The sequence below is a fragment of the Microcaecilia unicolor genome, chromosome 3, assembly GCF_901765095.1.
Source record: "Microcaecilia unicolor chromosome 3, aMicUni1.1, whole genome shotgun sequence".
Lineage (NCBI taxonomy): Eukaryota > Metazoa > Chordata > Amphibia > Gymnophiona > Siphonopidae > Microcaecilia > Microcaecilia unicolor.
The window spans coordinates 197,025,110-197,047,442 of record NC_044033.1 but is presented as its reverse complement, the minus strand read 5'-3'; the positions used below and the strand labels follow the sequence as shown (position 1 = coordinate 197,047,442).

The window sequence follows — 22,333 nt, the reverse complement described above, 5'->3', positions numbered from 1 at the left end:
TGTGCAGATATAAGTGGCTGTATTCTTGGTTTGGTTTGGGGGCATCTTCAAGTTATATCAAAGAGTTTCCACAGGGCATTTACAATCACTGTCACTGTGGGCTGATTTCTCACTTTGGGCCTAGGGCTTGGCAGGAGAGAGGGAGGGGGGGGGGGGAGTTGTGTTTACCCTTTAGGAATTGAAAACCTCCTCAAAATGCCAAAAATTGCGTTTCCAGGCTCCATAACGGTTTCACTGTATATGTGCAGTTATTTGAGCAATGTCACTCTTTTATCTGGTTGTTCCCATTGTAGTTGGTACCAATAAACATCCCCCCCCCTCGCCACTTTATATGTATTTTGTGAAAGACTCTGCATTTGGCCAGCCCTTTGTAAAATAAACTGCAAATTTTTCATGGTGTTAACTTTGAATGTCCCTTTCCAGACCTGAGCTTAACAGTGTGAGTGTGTTTGAGGAGGGGCTTCTCTGCATCCTTTCCCCCAGCCCGATTTCTAGCCCATTAGGGTGAGATTAGGAAGGTACAGATGAAGTGAGAATGTCCGGAGCAGCAGGACCCCAGCGGATTATTAGCCAGTGCTTGGGAGGAAAAAATGGGGTTCTGAGAGTGACCTAATCCCTTCTGTATATTTGAGGTGACTGGTTAATTCCCCCTAACCCCCCTCCCCATGTACCTTCCTGTGGAGGACATGTTTTTATATGGCAGGTCTAGTGCATCTTCCTTTAACCTCGCTCCAGTTCTCGCTTTCCTCCTGGAGGGGAAAAAATTTATAAGCCTGATGACATCTCTTATGTGCTGTTCACTTTATTTGCTGTATTGTGTTTGAGTGTTATCAATAAAAATTGATATATAAAAAAAAAAATAAATGTGTGGAATGAAAAAATGTGTAATTCTTTGTTTCACTTTCCTTTCTCTGGATGGATTATTCAAATGTCTTGGCCGAAATAAATGGAAAAGGGGATTAGAGCGAAAAGAGAAGCTGCATTTATGGAGACATTTGGAAGAGAGAGAGAGAGGGGTGGAAAGAGAGCTGGGAGAAGGGAAGAATGAGTGAGAGAAACAGAAAAGGAGAACAGGGATGAGACAAAACGGACTGAGAAAGAGAAAAGCAGAGAAAGAAAGAAAAGAATTAAATAATTGAAAAAAGAGAGAGGACAAGGATGGCAGAAGTGGGGAATAGGGGTGTCATGGAGGCAGGCGAAGAGATGGGGTGGCAGTAGTTGTGGATTTTCACCCGTCACCAATATTGCAGTCTGGACAAAACGGTAGAATTTTCTATTAATTTTTAAATAGTAGAGCACAGTGGTTGGATCGGAGAGAAATTTGCTTCCACAGTCCATTTTCTTTCCAGCAGAGGACATGGAGTTGTGAGCAAGCGTGTTACTGTGTGTTTCAGTGTGTGTGCGTGTGCACAACCTGTGCAAGTCTGTTTGTTTGCAATGTGGGTCTCAGTGAATTAAATTTAAAAGAAAAAAAAGCTTCAGAGCACAACTAAACAAGCTTTGCTGAATTTTTAGGGTTTTTGGAGTCCTGCAATACTTACTGAGGGGGGAGGGAGGGAGCGGAGGGTTCGTATCAATGCTCTTTTCCTGGACGCCCCACCTCTTTCCTGCCCGGAGGGGTTAAAAATGAAAAATTTAAGGGAAACAGAGCTGCTGGACTGGATTTTGGCTTTTGCTATTTAAAAGATTACTTTAAGCTGCCTCCGTTTTTCTTTCCTCGCTTTCGGTTTAGAAAAATAAAAATGGGAGTGAGACGGGGTTTGTGGCAGCTGCCGGGCGACCGAGGCCTTGTGGGACCTGGAGATGGTTTCGGTTTAGGGAGCCTTTTGGAGGGGAGTGTTATTTTTTTTTCTCTCTCCCTGCTTGGCAGAAGGTGCCAACTTTAGACAGTGGCACAATGGAAGAAGTGAAAAAATGTAATTAAGAAAATAAACATATTAAAGAAAAATGTAAAAGTGACAGGTAGGACCCCTTTCATGCCCTCCCCCCCTTGATGAAAAGCCGCCACTGGGTTTTGATCTGTACTGTACTGTTCCTCCCTCCTTCCTTCCTTTGCTATCTCCATTCCCCCCCCCCCCTCTGCACACCCCCACGCCCCCCCCCTTTTCAGGCAGTCATTGGCTGCGTTTTGACTATGTCTTTGCCAAATAGGTGGTTCCTTTTGCTTTTGCCTGGCATTGGCACCAGGCAAGCAACCGAGGGAGGGAGGGAGGGAAGGGGGTGGGTGGTTGGTTCAGGGTAGGGGTGGAAGGGGGGAAGAGAGAGAGAAAAGCAGAGCGTGAAAAGGAAAACGAGAGCCGGAGAGAGAGAGAGAGAGAGAGAGAGAGTTTTTATTTTGGGAGAGGGGGAACGCACGGGTATTCTTACCAACGGGCACCACTGTGCTTCTCAGCTACAAATCCGTTTGCTGTCCTTGCCACCCCGCCCCCAACAACCCCTCCCACGCCCTGGCCCAGGCTTTAGCATTATCTCTTTTTTTTCGGGGAAAATATTCGTGCCATGCGATCCCTCGCAGATTGGCGAGGGGGGAACAGCGAAGTTTTTGTGTTTGCTTCAGTTCGCCGCGGCCTCTGCTTTTCCCCCCTCCCTCCTGTGGTTCTCCCAGGCAGCCCCTTTTCTCCCCAAGATACTTCAGCAATTTACATTTCATACATTTTACATTATTTTTCCTGTTCCCTTTCCTCTTACTAACTGTGCACGGATCCATCTCCCTCCAACCCCCACCCCCCAAAAAAATTAATTCTGGAAGCGCTTTCTTTATCCGGTCAAGTTGTTCAGCCGCGGCAGAAAGAGCCGATCGCTTATCCCCTTCCCTAATTTTCCCCCCAATGTATGGCTTTTATTTTACTTTATAATTTTTGTTAAATAGATTGTTTTTGTTTTCATTATGTTTTCTGTTCTCTTTTCTTTTCCTGGTTTTTTGCCAGTGTTTTCCCTGGCAGAGATCAGTGCCCCTAACCTGGTCTCCTGTCTTCTCTCTCCATTTTTTTAACACCCCCCCCCCCACCTTCACCTACATTTCCCCCACCCGCAGAACAAAGTCATCTGACACTGCAACTCCCCCAACTAGATCAAGCAAACACACTTTTGACAAATTTTCTTTGCAGTTCACTCCTCTCTCATTTGTGTGTGTATTTTTTTTTTGAGGTGGGGGGGGGGGTCTTTGCCCTCTCTCCTGCTCAGTTTTGGAGCCAGAGGGTCATAGAACCTGTGGTGACCTAGAGGCATGGTAATTATGAATATATATATATTTATGTATGTATATATGTTTTTGTGTATATATATATTTTTTTTTTCTTTTTAATTGAAAAATATTTATAAATTTATTTTGAAGAAATAAAATGGGGGAAATAAACATAACTCCCTCAAAAAGATTTTGGTACCAAAACTGCAACCACTCAATAAATGTATTCTGATAAAATAATTTTAAAAAATTTTCTAGAGCCAAATGTGTTTGTTTTTTTGTTTGTTTTTTTAATCTCTTTAATTTGTTAAATTTTAATAATTATGGGGGAGAAGAAATTATTGTATAAAAGTTAGATATGCCAGGTCAAGGGTGATAGCGTCTGAGAGTTTTGTGCAGTATGACATGGGTGTCAGACATGTTTTTTTTTAAATTCTGTAAATTTTAATTCAAAGAGCCTCTCACCTTCCCCTTGTTTTTGTTGCTGTTAATGGCGAGTGTGGAGGAGCGTTATTTATTGTATTCATGCCTCTGCCATCTCCGCTCCCAGGTCAACGGTCACTAATATGTTTCTTGTCTTTGGTTAGGATGAATTTCACCCCTTCATCGAGGCCCTGCTCCCTCACGTCCGTGCCTTCTCCTACACGTGGTTCAACCTGCAGGCCCGTAAACGGAAAGTACTTCAAGAAGCACGAGAAGAGGATGTCGAAGGACGAGGAGCGGGCCGTCAAGGACGAACTGCTGGGGGAAAAGCCGGAGATCAAGCAGAAATGGGCCTCCCGTCTGCTGGCCAAACTCCGAAAGGACATTCGGCCTGAGTTTCGAGAGGACTTTGTGCTGACCATTACCGGCAGAAGGTGCCGTGCTGTGTCCTGTCCAACCCCGACCAGAAGGGCAAGATCCGAAGGATAGACTGCTGCGGCAGGCCGACAAGGTCTGGCGTCTGGACTGGTGATGGTCATTTTGTTCAAGGGAATCCCCTTAGAAAGTACTGACGGGGAGCGGCTCTACAAGTCACCCCAGTGCTCGAACCCGGGCCTCTGTGTCCAGCCCCACCACATCGGGGTCTCTATCAAGGAGCTGGACCTGTACCTGGCCTACTTTGTGCATTCTCCCGGTAGGTCCGCAAGGCGGAGCTTTTTCTTCCCCACTTATTTTCTGTTTGCATTATATTTTATATTTTTTCCTTGTTTATCATTTGTTTACAATTTTTCCTCTTGTTTGGATTGAGCTGGGGTGGGAAGGGAAATGGGGAATAGTGATATGCTGGGAGTGGGGGTATCTGGAAGCCACTTGTTAAATTATTTTTATGAAAAGAGGGGTGGAGGTGTGAGGGGGGGGGGGGTGTCGTATAGGGGAGTAGAGATGGCAAAACCCCTCCTCCTCTCTTCACCTCCGTAGGAAATCAGGGCAGATTCTGTCTTGGCAGAAGTCGGGCCAGAGAAGGGAGTGAGAAAAGTTTTTAAAGCTTAGGCCTCAGGCCTTCTTTGCTTTCATCTTGGCAGTAAATAGTTCTATTTTCCCCGCTGGCTATGCTGTTCCTGGAACAGCGCCGGGCAGGCAAATGTCATATTTGGAGGTGGTGGTGGGGGAAATTCGTTATTACCACAAGTATAACCTCTGTTACTGTTTGAAGAGACATTTTTTTTTCTATTTGTTTATCCACCCTCATCCTCTTTGCCCCTTTGCCTTCCGTCTTCCTGTCAGCCGTGTGTGCGCCTGTGCATGTGTTTTGTTTGTCCATGCAGCAGAGGGGACTGGGAAGGGGAATGCATTTCTTTTGCATGGCCTACACATTTTTTTCCTTTTAATAATAATTTAAACGGACATTTTCTCCAGCTTCCTGGTCCTGTTCACAGTTTAGGTTTTGTGCGTTCAGATCCTGTTGTACCCTGGTTTATTGCTGCCTTCCTAGCCCCTCATATTTCTAGTGGGTGTGCTCCAAATACACAGACAGTCCCGCACACACACACAAAATCCAAAATACACAGAGTCACAAACGTACACACACAGACCCACAAATACACACACACACACAATCCAAATACACAGACAGCGCTACAAATGCACACACAATCCAAATACACAGAGCCACAAACACACACACGCTCCAAATACACAGAGCCACAAACACACACACACAATCCAAAATACACAGTCACAAATGTACACAGACAGACCCACAAATACACACACACACAATCCAAATACACAGTTACAAACGCACACACAATCCAAATACACAGAGCCACAAACACACACACACTTTCAAATACACAGACAGACTCACAAATACACACACACACACACACACAATCCAAATACACAGACCCACAAACACACACACATTCAAATACACGGATAGACAGACAGACACACACACAATCTAAATACACATACACAGATACACACACATCCAAGTACACAGACAGACCCACAAATACACAGATAGTCCGCCAACACACATCCAAATACACAGACAGACTCACACACAATACAATACACAGACACACACAAAAACTCACATACGCCCCTCCCACACACACATCCAAATACAGACATACAAACACATGCACAGAACAACATATACACACAGATACAAAGTATACACAAATACACACATACAGAAAGACATTTACACATTCAAATGCACACATATACTGACACATAACACTCATGCAAACCTACACGCCAAATATACAAAGAGATGCACGTGTTCAGACACTCACAAAAAGATCCGTATCTGAAACTCATGTGACTGCACTGCTTTTGACCTCTTCACTTCGTCTTCGCTTTGTCCTCGCCGTTGTCAGAAATTTTTCTGGATCCCTCTAGTATGCTTTGGTGTCCTGCTCCAGGATGCTTGAAAGATGGGTTAGAAATATTTAATAAAGTATAAAAGTGTTTATCCCTCACCGGGGCATGGTGTGGGGGAGGGGGGGTGAGAATATGAATTTAAAACAGCGACAGAAGTGTTTGAAAGACTTGGCTGGGACGTGGCTGGAAATGCTTTTTCCTGATCACTGGTTTACCAAAATACATGAAAAAGAAATTAAACCGCTAGCCAATTCTAATAAAGCCGGGAGGGGGGAGGGGGAGATGAGGATAAAGAAAATCAAAATCTCCCAAAGGACTCTGGAAAAGAAGGAAGGGAGAGATGGCGTTCTGGGCGGAACGGAGCCCAGAATGAAGCTGTGCTCTGGGAATATTTCCAAAGGATTGTCCGCAGATCATGAGAAAAGGAGGGAATGGAGAGGGACCCTTTGTTAGAAAGAGAGAGAGAATCAGAATCGGACCACCATCAGAACCTGTTGTTATACCCGATTTCTTCTTTTGATGGCTCTGGAATGGTTAATGCAGCTGGCTTTGATCCTGGTGAACTGGGTTCGATTCCCTCTGCTGCTCCTTGTGACTCTGGGAAGTCACTTAATCCTCCATTGCCCCAGGTACAAATAAGAACCTGTATATACTATGTAAACCGCTTTGAATGTAGTTGCAAAAGCAGAGAAAGACAGTGTATCAAGTCCCATTAACAAGATTCCAGGCACAAAGTCAAAGAGTAGCAACATTCTGTGTAGAATCCCAAAGAATAGCAAGATTCTGGAATCCCAAAGAGGAAGGAGTGGAAGAGTAGCCTAGTGGTTAGTGCAGCGGACTTTGATCCTGGGGAACTGCAGTTCCTTGTGAACTTGGGCAAGTCACTTAACCCTCCATTGCCCCAGGTACAAATAAGGACCTGTATTTACTATGTAAACCGCTTTGAATGTAGTTGCAAAAGCAGAGAAAGACAGTGTATCAGTCCCATTAACAAGATTCCAGGCACAATGTCAAAGAGTAGCAACATTCTGTGTAGAATCCAAAGACTAGCAAGATTCCAGAATCCCAAAGAGGAAGGAGTGGAAGAGTAGCCTAGTGGTTAGTGCAGTGGGCTTTGATCCTGGGAAATTGCAGTTCCTTGTGACCTTGGGCAAGTCACTTAACCCTCCATTGCCCCAGGTACGAATAAGGACCTGTATTTACTATGTGAAGCGCTTTGAATGTAGTTGCAAAAACCACAGAAAGGCGGTATATCAAGTCACATTAACAAGATTCCAGGCACAGTGTCAAAGAGTAGCAACATTCCATGTAGAATCCCAAAGAATAGCAAGATTCGGGAATCCCAGCCTAGTGGTTAGTGCAGCAGACTTTGATCCTGGGGAACTGGGTTGATTCCCACTGCAGTCCTTGTGACTCTGGGCAAGTCGCTTAACCCTCCATTGCCCCAGGTACAAATAAGGACCTGTATATACTATGTAACTGCTTTGATTGTAACCACAGAAAGGTGGTGTGTCAGATCTCATCACCCTTTCTCAAAGTAACTTTCAAACCCATTTCCCAGGTAAAACAGTGCATTAGAAGGTCCTTTTACAAAGGCACGTTAATGATTAGCACCTGCTAAATGTTAGAGATGCCTATAGAAATACATGGGTGTCTCTAACGTTTAGCATGTGCTTATTTTTAGTGCAGAAAGGTTTCTGGATCAGGGGATGGAGAGAGAATTTGCACTTAATCCGGATTTGTTTAAAATTTCAGAAGAAATAGGCTCAAATTTTCCTTGAAAAAGCAGCAGCACAATTTAGCAGGTGAAAATGTGTGCAGGTATTTTTTGGCGGGTGGGGAGGGGGTGAATTTTGTACAGTTTCACTATGAAAATTCAGTTAAGCCCACAAACTGAAGGAAGTGTGCTGCAAGCACTTAAAAATCACCCTTTTCTGCATTACGTTAATAAATTCTGAGGCCGGGAAAGTGTCCTGCGTCTGAATCCGAGAGACGGGGAGAGAGAAAAGCGAAGGTGGAGGCGGATGAAGGTTTGGGATTGTGAGTCCCACATGCAAAGAGAAATAACTCAGGTAGAAAGAGTCGGTGAAATCTGAAATCCAAATTCTCAAATTCTCAATGATTTCACTTTATTTCTTTTAATTAATGAATTTATTTATTTTTGGAAAGGAAGGATATAGATATATTGCATACCTCCAGCTGATGGAAGTGGGTATTTGAGTTTTCCCACAATATGACTGGTCCAGACGGCTTCCCCTTTGGCATTCTATTAATTTGAATATTGTATGGTGGGGTTATGATTTTATGATTTTGTTCAATGACGTTCTATAAATTATGAATACTGATATTTTGTTTTTTTTTTAACTTGCCTGTCACCTAGAGCTCTAGATGGATGATAATTAAAAATAAATAAATAAAAACATGATGGCAATTGTACTCAGGTGAGTGGATTTTCAGCTGCCTGAAATTATGCATGCATTTTCAGATGTTGGAATTGCTACCTTCATGCCCTGACATGCCACCGGTCCAGATGGCTTTCCTTTTAGTATTATAGAGTCACCCTGCTTTAGGAATGTGCTGTCAGGGAGAGCACAGCAAGGTAGGGGAAAGAGGAAAGTGAGGGTGAAAAAAGGGGGGGGGAGAGAAGGAAGAGCGATAGTAAAAGGGAAGCAAGAATTAAACAAAAAAACAACAAAATTAAAAACGAGGGAGAAAAAGAAAGGTAAAAAAAAAACCTGTAAAAGGAGAAGACCAGAGACCCTACAGAGCAACACCAGAACCCAGGGATTGTCATTAATATTTCTGTTTATTTGTTTACCAACATTTCATTCCACATCTCACGTATATGTTTTTATTTTTCTCTTTTACTTAACCACTTTGGAGTGAATTTTCAACAGGGCTTCTTCTGCGGAGATCTGCACCTCTTTTCACCTGCACAAACCCAGCTAATTCTCAAATACCGGGTAGCCACGCCAAGCATCTGAATATCGAGAGGCCGGGCACCCATCTCCCCATACACTTCAAAATGACGGTGTGACATCCGTGTGTTAGCAGCTTAACCAAAATGCACCTTTTGTGAAGGGGGGAAATTCAGCCTGGATGTGTACTTTCCACACGCTGCTCCCCCGAGTTCTTTCATAATTTAAGGCAGGTGAAAATCCACTCATCCGGGAACGATCGCCACTGTTGTATTTATTTTATGGTTTTTTCTCTCGTCCATTTAGAGGTCTAGGCAAAAGGCAAATTAATAAAATCAGCATTCATAATTTATAAAGCAGCCATTGAACAAAATCATACAATCATAACCCCACAATACGATATTCAACAAAAAAATATTCTATCCGCACATGAATACCAGAAAACTAAGCAAAAATGACGAATCAACCCGCCTAGACCTGTGTACTAAAAACCTAAGGGGGCTGAGGTTTAATTTTACCTGGTTATAAGGGGTCCAGTGGGGGAGGAGAAGGAATTTTGGATTTAGTTGAGGTCTTTTTCGATGGTACTTCAAACGAGTTGCATTTGGGTACACTAGTTATTTCCCTGTCCTCGGAGGGTTTTTCAGTACAGATTAATGGTTCTAATTCACCAGTATATTCCTAGTTGGGGGGGGAGGGGAAGGGGTCAAGTGTAATGTTTCTGACACTGGCAGTACAGAATGACATGGGGATGAGCTTTGACCCCCCCCCAATCCCTGCAAACTCAAGCTTCACAGAAATAGTTCCATCATTTTCGATAAAAGACAATTGTTTGCTTTTTGTACGAATCAGATTTTGTACAGTTGCGGGGACAGGGTGGGGATGGCGTTTGAGTTTGTGGGGTGGGGGTCACTGTGTCATTCTCAAGTTTGCAGTCCGTTTGTACCTGAGGCAATGTAGAGTTAACCCCATTGTAGGGTCTAGCTGAACGCTCTTCGCTATTCTGTAAAATGACGCACACAACTCAGGGGTCCTTTCACAAAGCTGCGATAGAAAGTGCGGGTTTCCCCCCCTAGTAGGACCACTTTTACTGCAGCTGGAAAATGACTGATTTTCTGTTTTCCCAATTAAGGGCGGAAGCCCCTTCTGCCACCTATTTTGAAGGCGGTAAAGTCTCACGCGCTAATCCCATGCTTACTGCACAGTAATATGGATACATTAACTGATTAGCGCAGAAACGCTGAAGCTTTGCCTCCAGACACGCCCCCCCCCCCTAGAAAAATGTCAAAATACATTTTAGCATGTGGTCTGCACATGCACATTAGGGATTCATTGTAGGACTCCTTAGCATGTCCTGCAGAAATCCCTTTTAAGATGCGGGGAACACACGCTAGTGCTCAGTGAAAGGAGCCCTTGGTTCGTAGACGCAAGGGGGTGTTCACAGGGGCGGGGCATGGGCAGAGACTACATTACATGCGTGTAACTTACAGAATACTGTACATTCTATGCTAAAGTACCTCATTTAGTGGACTCGTCTAATTCTATGACTCTGCATCCAGGTTGCCCAAGCTGTGGCAGTCATTTATACAACTGATCTCTAAGTGACTCTCCCCAGATTGCAGGTTTTTGAACCCTGGCTTACCTGGTTCTCTGCTCTAACCTTTAGGCTGCCTCTCCCATCCTTTGGGTTTATCCCTAGTTGTGTCTGTAGGAACAGAGCGGAGTGTTTGGGGGGTCATCAATCCCTTCATGGGTTAATCCAACAGCGTGTGTGTAAACTGCCAGCACCGAGAAGGACTTTCCTGCGTCCTGAAAAACGAAAGCACAAAAGGCCAAAGAAATGTGAGCGAGGAGATGGGAAAGAGAGAGAGAAAAGAGGGGTGGGTCTGGGATAGAAAAAGCTCTGCAAGAGCTGAGCGAGAGTGTCTGATGGGACTAACTTCTTATGCCCCCTTAGTACATACCCTAACCTATGAATATTCAAATTCTGGTGTCACTTCAGTAACAGCAACACAAATTCCCTCCTCTCCTGGACCCTGTGATGCAACACAAAACTCTGTGAAAACCAGTCAGCTGCCACATCATAACAGCACTAACTATCAGGATTTATTCAGTAAGTAAGAAAAGGCAGTAGGGCGAAATGGTATACCAGACCTAGAACACCAATACACCTGCCTGCTAGGGAAAGAGACCAGGCAGACCCATTCACTGACCTGGCAGTGAATGGGCAGTGGCCTAGTGGTTAGGCTGGTGGACTTTGGTCCTGAGGAACTGAGTTTGATTCCCGGCACAGGCAGCTCCTTGTGACTCTGGGCAAGTCACTTAACCCTCCATTGCCCCATGTAAGCCGCATTGAGCCTGCCATGAGTGGGAAAGCGCGGGGTACAAATGTAAAAAAAAAAAAAAAAAAAGCTCAGTGCAGGCGCCTAAACACATCCCAGGGGAATCCCAGCTGATTAGGTTTTTGGGCTATCCACAATGAATATGCATGACACAGATTTACATGCATTGCCTCCATCCTAAGCAAATCTCTTGTCTTCAGAGCATCATTTGTGTAGGACAAGCCTCTCACCTCTGTCACATGCACAGGACACAGACAGATTTGCACCAAATATGGAAAAAGGTTCCACAAATTAAGATATAGAAATGTGCAAACATGTAAACCCCATGAAGCCGGGTAGCATTGAACCTCACAAGCTGACTTCTGTTGTTAATCTGCTTTAAGAATAATGGACCCAAAGGGAATTTGGATTACGGCTGTGGGTGAGGGTATGAAGACGGCAGAAAACATTTAATTGTTCAGCAAGGTTTCTTTCTGTTTTCTCTCTACTTTTTGGCTTTCTGGCTGGGGAGTTCTACATCTGGCACAGTGTCGTGGAGGAGGGAGGAGAAGGTTCCCAGTGCCCTTCAAATTGGTGGGTGATCTTTAATGTTCATGGTCAGGACACCTGGGTTCCAATCCCTGGCTCTACCAGAAATGCTGCTCTAGGATCCTTGTCTAGGCCTGTCCACAGAGAAGGAAAGGAGTATTCATTTGGTTTTCTGGGAGTAATCTTTCTTTGTTTAGCCTCACAGGGTAATGCTGAGTGTTAGTGGATGTTGAAGTTCAAGCTGTGTTTTCTTCCTTCCCTCTTGCCTCCCACTGGTGACATCTTTAGGAAAGAGACTGGGTGGGAAGCGGAAGGATGAACACTTTGGAAGTTCAGGGTAATTAACTGGTTTTTAATTAATAACTATTTCCCTCCTAGCTCTCTACACGTTGAGGGTATATGGTGGTAACCATGCCAAAAGTTTCTAGATTACCCCGATGACACGAGCCTGTATTCTTGTACGTGGCTTAGTGGAAGCGTATTCTGGCGCAGAGCTGGGGTGAATCATAGGTAGATTTCACACTGCTTCTGAGTAGGTGAAAAGGTTCATGGCTTCATTTCAGGTGCAAGTTTTATAATGAACAGAGACCCCTATGTATGTCTATAATTAGGATTCAGACTGGCACCTTCTCCCTCTCAGTTTCTGTTTAATACAGTTTGCAAGAGATCGCCTTTGGGTACATGACCTCTTCCGAAGTTACCCCTACTGAATCTTACTGAAGTATCATCACCTGTGCCTGTCAATCCCTCCTCCTCTTCTCACTCTGCACAGGACAGTGTCTGACCTGAATTCATACTTCATGCATTAAATCTCTCTCACCCTCCTCCCCCCAACAGACGTTTTTCCTTCACCTTTTCTATAGAGGGTCAGGTGTATATAGGTACCCTTTCCCCCTACCTCAGCTTGGCCCTCTGTTGCCTCTGAAAGAGAACTGCACAATGGATCCAGGGGACGGGGACACCCAAACCATGTCCATATTCCTAGCACAGGTACAAAAGGAGCTTTACAGGGTCTCAGTCCTTTTCCAGCCTATTGGTGAAGTACATTAAGAGAATTTTCTCGCTGAGATGTCCCCATGAAAGGAATTCTTTGCGATGCCTGTGAGTCGTTTACTGACAGTTTTTAATTTCTTTCTGCTTGTGCTTAACATTTATTTCCAAAGATGAATCAGAGACGGATGGTTAACATAAAAGTCTGCTACTAGAACTGATAATATGGGGGTAAATCAAAATATAGGTATCAGAACCATAAACTATAACTCAACAAATTTTTGTTACTGTTAATATATTTTTGTGGAATATGCAAAATCTTTTATTCAGACTGCTATAAACATATGCATTTAAAATCCATTACAAACTAAGGAGGTGGAATGAGGAAATCTGATGCACTAAAGATAACCTCAAAAATCAATCCCCGAGACCTAACCACAGTCTATAATAACAATATCACAGTTCACAGAAATATTCCCAAATCAGTGCAGATCAAACTGTTTGTGCTTCCAAAGTCAGTGTCTTGAAGCAGCTCAAAAGAAGCCAAATATGATCATTTGTTCAGGGATAACCAAAATCAAACCTCCTTGATCAGAGGATTTTTTTTTTCTGATAACAGAAGATTTGGTGAAACTTTTAATCTTCGGAGATTGAAAGAGGAGGGGGTGGTATCCCTCATGGACTTTTCTCATATAGCCCTGATCAAGGGGGATGGCTTTTGGTTATCCCTGAACAAATGATCATATTTTGGCCTGTTTCAAGCTGCTTCAAGACACTGACGTTGGAAGCACAGTTTGATCATCGCTGATTTGGGAACATTTCTGTGAACGGTGATATTGTTGTTATAGACTGTGGTTAGGTCTCGGGGATTGATTTTTGAGGTTACCTTTAGTGCATCAGATTCCCTCATTCCATCTCCTTAGTTTGATAATGGATTTTAAATGCATATGTTTATAGCAGTCTGAATAAAAATTTTTGCATATTCTATGAATGTATTGCCAGTAAAAGTAATTTTTTTTTACTTAACATAAAAGTCTGGCAGTTTTTAGAGAAAGATAAGGTGCCCATCAGGAATGGTCTGATTTTATATATATATATTTTTAATACATTAGTAAATTTCTCCCCATGGCACAGATTTTTCATTTTAAGAGTGGAGGAGTGACCTAGTGGTTAGAGTGGTGGACTTTGGTCCTAGGGAACTGGGTTCGATTCCCACTGCAGGCACAGGCAGCTCCTTGTGACTCTGGGCAAGTCATTTAACCCTCCGTTGCCCCAGGTACAAATAAGTACCTGTATATAATATGTAAGCCGCATTGAACCTGCTATGAGTAGGAAAGCGCGGGGTACAAATGTAAGAAAATAAATAATAATAAAAATAAAAAAATTAAACTTTAATACATTATTTGAAAACTAGTAAAAAAAGGCCCGTTTCTGACACAAATGAAACGGGCGCTAGAAAGGTTTTCGTCATTTTGCTGTTGCCTGTGAGGTGCGATGCCCCCCTCCCGGCGCCATCCCACCCACGGCGATGCAGCTGGCCGCAGCCATCCGACCCACCGTGCCCATCACACCCACCTTCGCGTTGGTTTGGCGGTGGGGGACCCGGAACCCCGCCACCACAAGTCCTGTGTGCTGACTACGGCGTCATCTTTGGCGTTGGTAGCTGTGCAGGGCGGAGTTCTGTGCATCTGATGTCATGGACGTGCAGGATGTCAGACGCACAGCCCTGCCTCCACAGGCTAGGAAAGCCGAAGATGAGGCCGTAGTGAGCAGACAGGGCTTGTGCTGGCGGGGGTTTCGGGTCCCCTGCCGGCAAAGCAACGCGAAGGTGGGTGTCTCAGGAGGGGGTTGTTGCGGGGGGGGGGGGGGGTGTTGGAGGTCCTTGTTTTCAGCTGCAGCTTTGGGGGGGGGGTGTACGAATCTGTGGGCGGGGCTTGTATTTTTTGAGGTTTGGTGCCTTTCCGCGGGTGGGTTGGCAGGGGGAGGAGTAGGGAAACACTCACCCTGCGTAGGTGCGAACCGTTTGTTTTGTTGAGTTTTTTTTTCCTGTCCTCGACGTCATGACGTTTGACGTGAGGGCGGGGCACGGGTCAGTGGGGTGGCTTCACCACCATGAATCCACGAACCGTTCTGGGAGACTGACTGACTTCAGTGACGTCAGTGTCCTCAGAACGTTGAGGTTGCGTTTTATTATAGTAGATACCACTGTACCACATTGTGTCATGAAAGAGGACAGACTGCGCAGAAAGAGTGAGTGCTTCTGTTGCACTTCTCACTTTGAGGCAACAGGGATTGAGCAGAATGACTGAGTTTTCCTGTATCACTTCTCACTGTGATAGAGCGAGGACTCTGTAGAAGGAGTGAGTGTTTCTGTAGTACTTCTTACTGTGAGATAACAGGGACTCTGCAGAAGGAGTGAGTGTTCCTGTAGCACTTCTCACTGAGACAACAGAGACTGCGCAGAAAGACTGAGTGTTCCTGTAGCACTATGAGACAGCAGGAAATGTTCAGGAGTGAGCGTACCTCTAGCACTTCTCATGATGAGACAACAGGGACTGTGCAGAAGGACTAAGTGTTCCTGAAGCACTTCTCAATATGAGACAGAAGGGACTGTGTAGAAGAGTGAGTGTTCCTTGAGCACTTCTCATTATGGGAAAGAAGGGACTGTGTAGAAGGAGTGAGTGTTCCTGTAGTACCGTGAGACAGCAGGGATTGTGCAGATAGCAGAGGTTGTTCGGAAAGACTGAGTGTGTCTGTCAGAAAGTCTTCCCCACTTCTCCTGGGGAGACACCACACTCCTATTTTTAGTCGGACTACTGCTCAGGCCCAGCTAGGCGAGAGCATGTCCAGTGGCTAATTATAACCTGGCTGGCCGGGAATATTAATAGCACTGGCAGCGTCTCTCGTGGCAGACAAGGCTGAGGAGAGCTCCATGTTGCTCAGTGTTGGCAGGGGGTTACAGAAGGATGGAGGGGAAACATGAGAAAACATTCTTTTCATCTCTTCTCCTCTGGGAATGGTGCAAATATAGGAGAAGCAGTGAGGTTTGGCGAGTGAGAGGAAAAAGGAAAGGGGAATCTGTGACATGTGGGTGGTAAGGCACTGTGCCTTCCTGCCAGCAACGCCATATTGATTTTAGGAGGATGAGGCAGTCTTATCCAGATACGAGCATCCTCTGGCATTAAGACTTTTGATTGGCTGTCACCCTGCATCTGTTTTTGCTGGGTTTCAACCTGGGCTGGGGTGCAGCTGCAAACCACAGCCAAGCCCGCCTGCCGCCCACAGGATCTGGGTTAATGCTCTGCCATGCAGAGGTTTCTATTTCTAGACATGCCATTACCCCCTCAGCAGGCTGCTGGCGCCGCGGTGTGCAGCTCTGGCAGATGTGAGCGCCGCCAGGGAAGGGACTTCATGGAGGTCAGAAGGTCACAGAGCAGGGCAGCAGAACCTGGCCTCTGGACGTGCCCTGGACATTGGTTTCTACCACACAGATTCTTCAGGGCTGTGTTTAGGAGAAAGACATCTCAGCAGCATCGTCTCAGAGGCAGTGAGGTGCCAAAAGAAAACTGAAGCAGGAGGAAACCCACAAGTCACTGAAAAATGTGTTAACAAAACATTAGAAAAATATATAAATATATGTACATTTAACCAGCTTTGAAGGCACTCAAAAGCAAGCTCAGCCGGTGGTTCAGTGGTTGTACTGAATCCTGTCCTCTGATTGGGCCTGGGTTCAGTTCCCGGCTTGAGTCTTCTGACATCAAGTTGAGCAGGAATGAGGATGCTGCTATCCTGGGTTAGAAAGAGGAGAAGGGACATTAGCCTTCAAGCAGTGGCCAAACTTAAGACTGGGGTTCTGGACTTGCAGGACCAGGAATGAACTGGAAGAGGACCAGCACTTCAGGAAATTGGGCAGAAAGGTTCACGATACCGGGTTCTAGCCCTAGTTCTGATTCAGCTGAAAACACTGGGCCAAAAACAAGACTTGAATGACAAATTCCAAGCATGCTCTGTATCTCCAGGACTGCACACGTGTGTCAGTGTGGCAGTTGTTCCCAGGAAGGGAACTGGGGGTAGGAGCTGTGGTATTTGTGTGTGTCTGTTTTGCAGCTGTTCTTATCTCATTGTGCTTCCTCATTCCTTCTCTTGATGATCATCAAACCCTTTTCCCACCAGTCCAGCATCACGCCAATACACATACAGTGCAAATTCACATGGAGTGGAGTCACACTAATATACATACAGCATGAATACAGCACAGATAGCTGAAGAGTGTGTCATAATCAGAGCCTTATGCATGCGTCACACTGATCTACATAAAGCATGAATACAGCACAGACAACCGAAGAGTGGATGCAGACTCCACACATAAACCATGAGTACAGCATGAGGTAAGTAGTGGGATGGGCTGTGGGCAGGACCACAGGACACTCTGGTAAAATGCAGGAGAACACAATGGTTGAAAATACCAAAGCAGAGTGGCAGAATACAGAGAGCACAGGGACTGAAAATTCCAGAAGTGACACTGGCAGAATTCAAAGAGTGTAGGGAATGAAAATAGCAACAGAGACTCCAGTAAAATGCAGAGTGCATGGGTTAAAAATCCCAGAGGAGACTCCAGCAAAATTCAGAGAGTGCAGGGGCTGAAAATAGCAGAGGAGACCCTGGTAGGATGCAGAGAGCACAGGAACTGAAAATAGCAGAGTAGATTCTGATTGCATCATGCTGACACTGAATCAGGTTTATCTGAGGCCAGGAAGCGAGCTGCATGTGGTGATGGCAGAAGGGTGATGGTGGGTGCCCTGATGCAAAGCTGCCTTTTGTTGCACTGGGTATGTTCTGTTCCTGTTTGCTTAGGCCTGTCCCAGGGCTAACAGTGCCCTTCAGAGAGCTGCTGACTGAGCAAACAGCAGCTCAGTGAAAACCAACAGCCAGTGGCCTCCCAGCTTCCAGGGCAGGAGGAAGCCCCATCCTGTTTTCCATTCTTTGCTCTCTTTCTGTCTCTGCTTACCGGATATCTCCAAGTCAGCTGGGGCAAGCTGGTCCTGGGTTTGTCACCCAGGTGCATGCTGGTACGTGTAGTTTCCTGGAAACCACCAGAAAATCAAGATTGGGAATAAAACTGACACCTGACTCCCTCACTGACCTGGGTCTATCTGCTGATCCCTTTCCTCCACCTCACACCAGCTTTCCTGTGGTCTTAACTCCATGCTGTGGCTACTCCAGAATCCGGTTATGGTTTTATGACCTTTGCTCTCCTTCCCCAACATCTCTGGTATAACTGGAGTGGGTCTTGCCACATCATTCCCTACTCTGATTCCATCCTCGGCAAGCGGGGGTGGGGTGGGGGAATCCTATCGCCCTTCACTCGAAGACACAGACGGTGGGGTTTTGTATGCTCTTTATCTGCCTCGAAGCTTAGGCTCTCAAAAGTAGTAGCTGAAAAGGAAAAAGAGTTTAGCCTTTATAAACTACAAGAGATCACAGAAAGAGGAAGACAAGTGATAATATCTGGAAAAGCTAAGAAAAGCTGGGATAGCAGTCAGGAAAGCAAAGATGCAAATGGAAGATAAAATAGCCAATACTGTAAAATGAGGGGACAAGACCTTTTTTAGATCTGTTAGTGATAGGAGGAAGTGCAAAAGTGTCATTGTGAGACTCAAAGGTGAAGGGGAGGAATATGTAGAAGCTGATAACGATAAGGCGGAATTGCTTAACAAATATTTATGTTCTATGTTCACAGCTGAAGGGCCGGAGCAGGACCACAGAAGACAAACACAAATAGTAATGGAGGGGTGGTGGTCCCTGAACAATCTTCAGAGGTCTGTGTTCGTGAAGAGCTGACTAAAGGTGGACAAATGATGGGGTCGGATGGCATTCATCCGAGGGTACTGCAGGAACTTAGGGAATTTCTGGTGGCTCCGCTGGCTTCTCTAGAGTGAGGAGTGGTCCCGGAGGACTTCAGAAAAGCAGATGTGGTCCCTCTCCACAAAAGCTGAAATAAGGCAGAGGTTGGGAACTACAGGCTGGTAAGTCTGATTCCTGTAGAAAGTAAATTAATGGAAACATTTTTAAAACAGAGAAAAGTAAAGTTTTTGGAATCCAGTGGATTTCAGGACCTGAGGCAACATGGTTTCACTCGAGGCAGGTTGTCAGACACATCTGATTAAGTTCTTTGACTGGGTGACCAGAGAGTTGGATCGAGGGAGAGCAATAGATGTGCTGTTTTTAGGTTTTAGCAAAGCCTTTGACACATTTCCTCGTTATGGGTCCTAAAGTGACTGACTGGGTTAGAAACTGGTTGAGTGGAAGGCAACAGAAGATATTGCTAAATGGAGCTCATTCTCAGGAAAAGGATGGTACCAGTGGTGTGCCGCAAGGTTCAGTTCTTTTTAACATTTTTGTAAGCGATATTGCTGAAGGGCTGTCTGGTAAGGTTTGTCTCTTTGCGATACCAAAATCTGTAATAGGGAAGACACCCCTAAAGGTGTGAATAACATGGGGAAGGGCTTAGAGAAGATGAAGGAATGGTCTGGAATTTGGGAACTTAAATTTAATGCTAAAAAATACAGGGTCATGGATTTGGGCTGCAAAAGCTTGAGGGAACAGTACAGTTTAGGGGGTGAAGAACTTTTGTGCAGGAAAGAGGAGCAGGACTTGGGTGTGATCGCAAATGATGATCTTAAGGTGGCCAAACAGGTAGAAAAGGCAATGGAGAAAGCTAGAATGATGCTTGGGTGCATAAGGAGAGGACTTGCCGGTAGGAAAAAGGAGGTGATGAGGCCCCTGAATAAGACTCTGGTGAGACCTCATTTAGAATATTGCTTACAATCAGTGGTGTTCCTAGGGGGGTGCGGTGGGTGCGGTCCACCCCAGGTGCACGCTGCCGGGGGTGTGTGTGCCGTGCGCGCCTGTCCTCCGTTGTTCCATGCTTCTTCTCTGCCCCTGAGGTACACCAACTGACAGTGGGATAGAAGTAGAGGAGGATCCACTAGAGTATACACTAAAGGTATGCTGGGAGAGATAAGAAGAAAACCAGGAAAGAACAGAGCCCTGAAATCCAAGTGAGGACAGCATATCAAGCAGTAGGCTGTGATCAACAGTGTGAAAAGCAGCAGATAGATCGAGAAGGATGAAGATAGAAGAGAGACCTTTGGATCTGGCCAGGAATAGATCATTGGAGATTTTAGCAAGCGCTGTTTCAGTTGAATGAAGGGGGCGAAAGCCAGATTGAAGTGGATCAAGAATAGCTTGAGATGAAAGAAAGCCAAGGCAAGGCTCCATGGGATAAATGCACAGGAGGCGAGTCTCTCAGTTGAAAGGAAGCTCTGGAACGATGGGGCATAGGATGAAGGCGAAAGGTGTAGACTCAGAAGTAACCTGAGGAAATACTTCTTCACCGAAAGGGTGGTGAATTTGTGGAACGACTTCCCAGTAGAAATGGTGGAGTTGAAAACCGGATCTGAATTCAAGAGAGCTTGGGGCAAATTGATAGGATCTGTAAGGGAGTGATAGGGAGAGTAGGTGGAAAGGATGGCCCGACTGGATAGGCCACATGGTCTAGCTCCATTTGACACCTGCCTGATGCTTCAACTCCTCCCTCTCCCTCCCCGCCCCATGGGGTTGGCCAAACCCAAACGCTCTCGCCCGACTATCTTCTGGTGCCGCTGTCTTGTCCAAGGTGTCTGCATAACAGGACAGAATTAAACAGTGGATGCTTGTTGAGGCAAAGCAGAAAATGGTGAACACTGCAGATACAGTGTAGATCCCTTGCCAAGATCCGGAACGAGCTTTTGACTGGGGCTGTTGTCCTGCAGCCTTCATCCCTTACAAACCAAATCCAAAGTTCTGATACACAAGCACGTGGGATTCACTGTCTGTGATGATGCTCCAATATCTTTCCCAGCCTATAGGCTCCTGACCCATAGCACCTAACCCCAGTTCCTGACCCATTGTGCCGGTGAATCCTGGACCAGAGGAGAAGGATCCAGTTCCTCTCTGGTGCAGGTGGGACTAAGATTTAGGGTGGGGTCCATCCCATTTCCTCTTTATGGGACCTTGTAGCATTACCCGGGCTCAGAAGGGTTAGAATAACCTTGTTCTGTGATACATTACACTCTACCCCGTCCCACCCCACCCACCATTCCCCCATCCTCTAGGAATATACTTTTAAATGAGCCAAGGGATGAATTAGAACTGTTAATTCCAGGATCTTAGCACAGGGTCCCCATTACCACCCCCACTCTCATTATCCCGCCCCCCCATACTGGATTATATTTGGATTTTTTTTTTTTGTGGGGGGCTATAGCATTCATTTTGCTAGGGTTCTGCTGTGACTGGCTGCCATGGATCCTGGATTCCAGTGGCCTAGTCTCTCTCTTCCTCCCACCAACCCTGCGGCTGAGCAGGTCACTCTTAGAAAGGCAACACAGTGTTTCCCGAGCATCACCCTGACCCGGACTGACTCTGTTGTAAGGATCCAGACAATTTTGTTCCTTCCACCTGAACATCACACAAGGCTTTCTAGCACACCCTTACTCAGTGCTCACCTGCAGGGTCTGCCACTTGTGACTGTCCAATCTCAGCCCCCTCCCCCTGCATCAGCCCGTTCAACTTCTCACCCTCTCATTCGCTCTGGACACTTTGACCTTGTCTCCCTTGGGGTCACCTCTGGGTAGCTCTGATAGTTTGTCTTTACCTTTCATTACCCCCCCCCCCAAGAACCCCCCCCCCTCTCCCCCAATGCTTCTATTTATGTATTTATTTATTGGGATTTATTAACCACCTTTATGAAGAGATTCACCCAAGGCGGTATACAGCAGGTACAGTTTAACATCAAATTTACAATTTTAACAGCATAACAATAGTAAAATAACCAAGAATAAACATAAATACAATAAATGAGGTAAACTTGAAAAAAGTAGATTGAAACCTAATAATAGAACTACCATGAAACAGTATCAAAAATCTACACATTTGACAGCACTGGAATTCAAACTGAGTTCACTCAGACTCCTGCCTAGGAGAAGGCATTTGGAGTTTCTGTGATGCAAATCAGTGATGAACCCAGCAATCAGTCCCGTCACTCCCTGCCTGCCACGTGCCACAGTGGGTTTCTATACCAAAGGTCCTGACCTAGCAGTCATTCCACATTGACCTGTGACCCTCAGCACTAAATAGTGTGAAAGTGCCCTGGGGGTTTAGTAAAACAGCTTTATTAGCAGGTACCCTCACTGTTCAGTCATGTGCCTTCCCTTCCCCCTCCTAAACCAACTCAGCATGTACCTTCTCTCCCTGCTCACTGCATAGTCAGGTGCCAACTCTCCCCCTCTCTCACCATATAGTCATGTGCCTGCTCTCCTCTCCTTCTCTCACTGCACAGTCATATGCCTGCTCTCTCCTCCCTCCCTCACTACGCAATCATGTTCCTGCTCACTCCTATCTTCCTCACTGCGCAGTCATGTGCCTGCTTTCTCCTCCCTCACTGCGCAGTCATGTTGCTGCTCTCTCCTACCTCACTCACTGTGCAGTCATGCTTTTGCTCGCACCTCCCTCCC

General features: G+C 45.6%; 1 protein-coding gene across 1 annotated transcript in view; it reads left to right on the top strand.

The window, feature by feature from the left end:
- Window positions 1-22,333, top strand: part of NFIX (nuclear factor I X) — a 144,157-nt gene that overhangs the window by 65,296 nt on the left and 56,528 nt on the right. Inside the window, 4 exon segments of the mRNA XM_030196991.1 lie at window positions 3,772-4,040; window positions 4,043-4,099; window positions 4,102-4,131; window positions 4,134-4,301. Of these exon segments, the coding sequence (XP_030052851.1) occupies window positions 3,773-4,040; window positions 4,043-4,099; window positions 4,102-4,131; window positions 4,134-4,301 (523 nt within the window). The 5' untranslated portion in view covers window position 3,772.